General features: G+C 34.7%; 1 protein-coding gene across 1 annotated transcript; it reads right to left on the bottom strand.

The window, feature by feature from the left end:
- Positions 1–583: 583 nt before the first annotated feature.
- LOC102915952 (olfactory receptor 4C3D-like) lies at positions 584–1,519 on the bottom strand. Its single transcript, XM_006995006.3, has one exon. It carries the CDS (start codon positions 1,511–1,513, stop codon positions 584–586), a length of 930 nt encoding a protein of 309 aa, XP_006995068.2. The 5' UTR covers positions 1,514–1,519.
- Between the last annotated feature and the right edge of the window lie 4,999 nt (positions 1,520–6,518).

Here is a 6,518-nt window from a genome sequence, read left to right as displayed (position 1 = left end):
ACATGCCTAAAATAAACTACTTGAGGTCAGACTCCCAAATATGAAACAACACCAGCTACTAAGTTGCTTTGAACCAAACTGCCTCCTTATCTCCCATTGATCATCGCTCTGCATGGTATGAGGGTCACAGAGATGTCTGGAAAGCCTCACATCCTCCCATTGGGTCACTTATAGGACAATAATTATACATTGACCCAGTATATCCCTATTATATCCTCCACTCAACCTCAACATTTAATAGGTACTGAGGTTACAACATTATCATGGTATCACGGTGACCATTTTTTTTTCAAGTCACTTTTATTTTACTTAATATCTCCAAAGTACAAAGTTGTATTATAATATCTTGTTATACTTATGTCATTAATATTTGTTAATTTTGTAGTGTGCTTAATTTATAATAGAACTTAGTCACCAATGTATATAGAAATAAGCATATGCAACATCATAATATTAATAGATTCTGGCATCCTCCGAAGGCCTTGAAATTTATCACTCATGTATAAAGGGGGCTATTGTGATGAAATACAAAACTGCAATAGACATGGGAAGAAAAAAATAGTCATAATATGTCAATTATTATTCAAAATTGCATTCTTTTTATTAGCATTTTAATAGCATTTTTTACCTCTGCATTCCTTACTGTGTAGATAACCGGATTTAACATGGGTGTGACAATAATATAAAACACTGCTATTGCTTTATCCATGGGAAAGGTTGTCACCGGTCGCATATACATAAAAATGCATGGCACAAAAAACATTACAACGACTGTGATGTGGGAGCTACAGGTAGAGAGGGCCTTTTTCCTCCCTGTAGAGCTGTGTGTCCTCAAGGAGCACAGAATGACCACATAGGACATCAACAGCATCGTGAAGGTGATCACAGGAATTACACCACCATTGGCAGCAACTAGGAGACCAAGGAGGAAAGTGTCAGCACAGGCCAGTTGTAGCAGGGGGAAGATGTCACAGAAGAAGTGATCCAAGACATTGGGGCCACAGAAAGGGATCCAGAGAGTAACAAGTATCTGCCCAAAGGAATGTAGAAAACCCACTATCCAACACATTCCCACCAGGAGACAACAAGTGTGGTGGTTCATCCTGGTCACATAGTGCAGAGGTCTACAGATGGCCACATAGCGGTCATAGGCCATGACCACAAGGAGGACAATCTCTGAAGCTCCTAAGAAATGTTCAACAAAGAGTTGTATCATGCAGCCATTGAATGAGATGGTTTTTGTCCCTAATAGCAAATCTACCATCATTTTAGGGATTGTGCAGGAAGAATAGCACGCATCTATCAGAGATAAAAAAGTCAGGAAGAAGTACATTGGGGAGTTTAAAGTCTGGCTGCAGACTATGGTACACACAATGAGCAGGTTTCCTGTGACAGTGATGACGTAGGTGATAAGTAAAACGAAAAGTAGAACTCTCTGCAGCTGAGGATTCTGTGTCAGTCCCATGAGGATGAATTCAGTCACATTCATCCTGTTTTCTCTCATTTCTCTCATGATGCTGGGAAGCTTAGAAGTGCTAGGTTAGCCTGGGGAAAAAAAAGAATCTTAGTAGCAAAATTGATGAGAAACTTATTTTATAGTTTTCAGATAAGAAGAAAATATTTTAATAATGTGAATTATTTTGCTGCATTGTATGCAGAAGAAAGAAACACACTATTCCATCTATTTTATGAAAAGAAATTAGAATTAACCTCAAAGTCTTATTTGAAGTCAAGTGTCAACAAAATATACCATTGAAGAATTGTTTTTGAATCTCTCAATTTAATTCCTATCAATTCCTAGCTATGATATGCATGCTTATCAATGAGTATGAAATGATTTCTTAAGTAAATTATATCAGTTTGTAGATGGGTTGTATGCACATGCTAATAGTCATTTACATGTAATATGGTGTTAAGATTTATTCAGTAGTTAATTTATAAGGTCATTTCTACATATTTATTAATTATCTCTAGTAAATGAATGTACAGTAGTAGGAAGTACAAATCAAGCCTTTTCCTTTCTTCATAGAGAAAGGAGATAGGAAATGAAGAAATAGATTTATATAACATATCTGTTTATAGTACTTGTCTTGAAAATGATATGGCAAGATAAGCCAAATAAAGGTTCATAAGTAAACAATTATGTTCAATACAGTAGTTAGAGAACTCCATTAAGATGGAATTCATAACTCGTATGAAAGACAGTGGAGAGGGAGCTAAGATAGCATCTAAAATAAGGCTTCAGATAGAAAGATCATCGAAGAAAACCCCTGTGGACAGTAGGGTCCATGACCTGGGGGTGGGGCACGGGCCTGGGCAGAGTAACCAAGGACAAGGTTGCAGATCTTGCAGGGCTTTAGATCATTGTATAGAGCATGGTTTTTATTAAATATGACACATTAATCATTGCCAAATTTTACACAGGAGAATGACATAATCTGACTTAACTGCCTTATGAACTGTTCTGTACAGAGAACAGGATATGGATGTTAGGAGAAGCTGACCAATTGAGATATATCTTCACAATCGTTTGAAAGAAGATGGTGGTGTCTTCGACCAAGACTGTAGCGATAAAAAATATTTCTACAAAATTTGTTTAACATGAGTTTTTACAAGAAAAAACTTATTACCAAGTTTTAACTTTGTATCAACAGAAGAAACTATTGTCATTTACTGAGACAATCTAGTGTAGAAACCTCCACCTATACAGCAAACATTTGCATTAGGATTTACCAAGTGCAAGATTCATTTATCCTTATGTTGACATTGAATCTTAATGTTGTTTGTATTCTTGTGGAAAAAATAAAACAGAGAATGTGAGTAGCCTATTCAGTATTACTTATTCGTCTTCAAACATAGCCTTATGTTGAAATGAAGAGCAAACATATTTCATAAAATGTGGTTAACCACAAAAAAATTGAATATTTTTTTCTAAAATGAAGATAATTGATCAGATGAGCCACTTTGAGAGTGACAGGAAGACAAGTTCACTAATCAGAACAAAGTAAGTATAAAGAAGGCAGTTGTCATATAAGCTATTTAACTTGTGCTGAAATTTTTAGAAGAGTTGCATTATCACTACCTACTGTAAAAACAGAAGACATGACCTCTTGACTGTTAATACTGAATGTCGTCTATGGCCATATCTAGGCTTGCTACTCAAAACCCCCAAGCTAATAAAAGAATAGTGTATCTGTCTATCATTCATTGGCCTCTGTTTTATTCATTAAATGTGTCCTTTTATGTTTTCTTAACATGATTGTTGATAAAAATATTTAACATATGCATATATACACAGCAGAATCACTAGTTAATGTTTTTTCACTACATAGTTAAGAGACAGTATTTGTAACAAATAATTAGATTTCTAATGTGAATGCCACATGGGATTTTCTGAAACAAAGAAATGCATGTACTTACAAGGGTTGTCTCTCTCTGGTATTTTTTTCCCTTTAAACCTATTTTTTTTCTTCTTCACTAATAAATTGTTTTTCTCCTCTGTAAAATCCGAGTTACTCACTGCCCCCATTCTCTTCTAATGATACCAGACGATTTTTAGCCAGAAGCAAAATGAGCACTAAAATTAGGAAACTGTACTCTAACTTCCCAGTCTAGAATAATTGTTTTACTTTCTCTTACATCAAAACACAAACAACTCTCCCAAAAAAATATAATTGTGGAAAAATAAGGCTCCAATTATTTTCTGTATTTCATCAAGTAAGATTATCATGACCCTTGGGGAGAAAGGTAGCTTTAGTTTGGTTCCTTTCATGAACCTGCATCTTCCTCCAATTATTATGGTGTTTTCATTAATTCCTTTTCATACAGCAATCTGTACATACATATATATGTATATATGGTTGTGTGCTTATAGGATATAATTATATATTTATATATATATCTAAAAGATCTATATGATACATAGACCGATATGATGTGTATAATATATAATGTAACATGTATAGATTATATATGTATTATACAGATAAGTATATATATGTATATATATATGTATAAAATACACACACATACACACACACACATCAGTTGGCAGTACATTTCCAAGCAAAAATGGAACATTTCATCAAATCCTTTCATTGGTATCAATGTACTCACTAATACACTACTAAACTATACATTTTTTTAAAAAAAAATATGAATGTGAAAACTTTTGTATAAATAAAAATATGGAAATGACTTTTGTATATTATTATTTTGTATATTGTATATTATGTATTGTAAATATGGAAATATAGTTTTGTATATTATCATCTGTATTTAATATTCTCTCCAATAATGTATACTATTCTCAGGTTAGAAGCTGTTTCCAATGGAAGTTTATTTCTTTTGCGCATGTTCCAATAGCACTTTGCTAATCTTCTTTTCCTATTCATGGTTTTAGGATTAACACAAACTCTGAAAAGTTTAAGAAATAGGAAACTGTATCTTACTTTCCTCATGAGGAATGGGGATAACACAGTGAACTACAAAACTCTGCGAAATACTACCTGTAATTTACTGTTCTTGTTTTGTTATAGAAAAATGAGACATGAAGAACTTAAGCCTTGTACTCCAGGAAGAACACATATGAGCAACACAAACTCAGGATGCTCTGCTTTAAGTCTTGGTCTTGACTTGGTCCCACAGAACTTCACCTTTGACAACTCACCCAGACAGGCTGTTCTTTCCTAGGAGCAGCTTTCAGATGAGCCCTTAAGAAGACTCTGTCTCCTCCTAACTTGTGAAAGAGGGATGGAAAAAAAGTGGTTAGGAAAACACTTGAGAATTTGAACTATGTGAACTCCTCATAGTCCTCTGAGAATTTCTCACTTTTACTCTCAGGAGAATTTAGAAATACCAACTTATTTATTTTACAAAGTTAATTAATAGTACATGACCAGCTTTACTTAAAGAACATTCACTATCTGGTCTAAATTCAGTATTGAAAGACAATATACATTGTTCATGGTTTATTTTTAAGCCACATCTATATTTACTACATAGTAAGTTTATGATATAATTATATTTTTTTTCCAACTGGGACATTAGTCTAGTTTATTTTGCTTACCCAGGATATTGTAACTAAGAAGACACAAAATTTAAATCCAATTTCTGCTGTTTCATTTGTCCTGTTGCTGACTAATTTAAGATTTCTCTACACTACAGAGTCTCCAGAAATTGAGGGATCATGCCTCATTATTTGGGTTTGCTTTTACCTTTCTTTCTTTCTTCCTTTCTTTCTTCCTTTCTTTCTTCCTTTCTTTCTTTCTTTCTTTCTTTCTTTCTTTCTTTCTTTCTTTCTTTCTTTCTTTCTTTCTTTCTTTTCTTTCCTTCCTTCCTTCCTTCCTTCCTTCCTTTCTTTCTTTCTTTCTTTTTCTTTCTTTCTTTCTGTCTCTCTTTTTGTCTCTCTCTCTTTGTCTATCTCTGTCACTCTATCTCTGTCTCTCTGTCTCTCTCTGTCTCTGTGTCTCTGTCTCTCTCTGTGTCTCTCTGTGTCTCTCTGTGTCTCTGTCTGTCTCTGTCTTTGTCTCTGTCTCTGTCTCTCTCTCTCTCTCTCTCTCTCTCTCTCTTTCTGTTGTTTGTTTGTGGTAACAAAATCTCACTGTTATCAGCCTAGCCTCAAACTCATAGTGATGCTGCTCCATCCTCCCAAGTGGCTGAGACTATAGTCTCAAGCCATTGCAAGCAGCTCATGTTTCATCTTGCACAGAAGAATAATTTGTGTTTCATATTACATTACGTTGAGTTATCTGAGAATTCAAGTACATGGCAGAGTAGGCTTCTGAAACCTCAGAGCCTACTCCTATAGACACACCTCCTCCAAAAAGCCCACATCATGTAATCCTTCCTGAACAATTCCACCAACTTGGAACAAATATTCAAGCATATGAGCCCATGGGGGACATTCTAATTCAACCCACCACAAGTAAAGAGAGCTATGATGGAAGGAGAAAAAGTGGAGATATATTTAACACTCAAGAAGGGAAACCATTTTCTTCGGCAAAATAAACCCTCACAAGCTGAGGGTTCAATGACTTCACCTTGATGTTTCCTTTTCAGGATCTCCCATTCAACATTAAATGTCCTTACTTTTTTTTGTGTGTACATCTTGAAGAACATTTCTTAAACTTGTATGGCCATGCATATAAGTTTATACCTTTAGGCATATTTTGCAATGCTTGTAATTGTGGCTTATATATTTGCATCTGGATAAGGCAGTTTAATTGCCTGACTCTCTTAGCAGCTTGCATAGTTTTTTTCATTATAAATTTATTTATTTATTTTGTGGCCTGGCTGCAATTTCCCCTCCTTCTTCCCAGTACCTGCCCCCACCTCTCTCTGTTCTCACCCCCAATTCACTCCTTTGTTTCTGTTTTTTTTTTTTTCCTATTTAGGAAAGGACAGGTTTCTCATGAATATCAGTAAAGAATGACATATCAAACTGTAGTAAGACTAAGCACCTCTCCATCCATTAAAGCTGGGTAAAACAACCCAGTATAAATAGTAGAGTCCCAAAA

This window comes from Peromyscus maniculatus, chromosome 4 (genome assembly GCF_049852395.1).
Source record: "Peromyscus maniculatus bairdii isolate BWxNUB_F1_BW_parent chromosome 4, HU_Pman_BW_mat_3.1, whole genome shotgun sequence".
NCBI lineage: Eukaryota > Metazoa > Chordata > Mammalia > Rodentia > Cricetidae > Peromyscus > Peromyscus maniculatus.
The sequence above is the reverse complement of the archived record's forward strand: the minus strand, read 5'-3'. Positions and strand labels throughout refer to the sequence as shown.

Coding starts and splice junctions, on each gene's coding strand:
- LOC102915952 (XM_006995006.3), bottom strand. CDS start 1,513: ATGAGAGAAATGAGAGAAAACAGGATGAATGTGACTGAATTCATCCTC.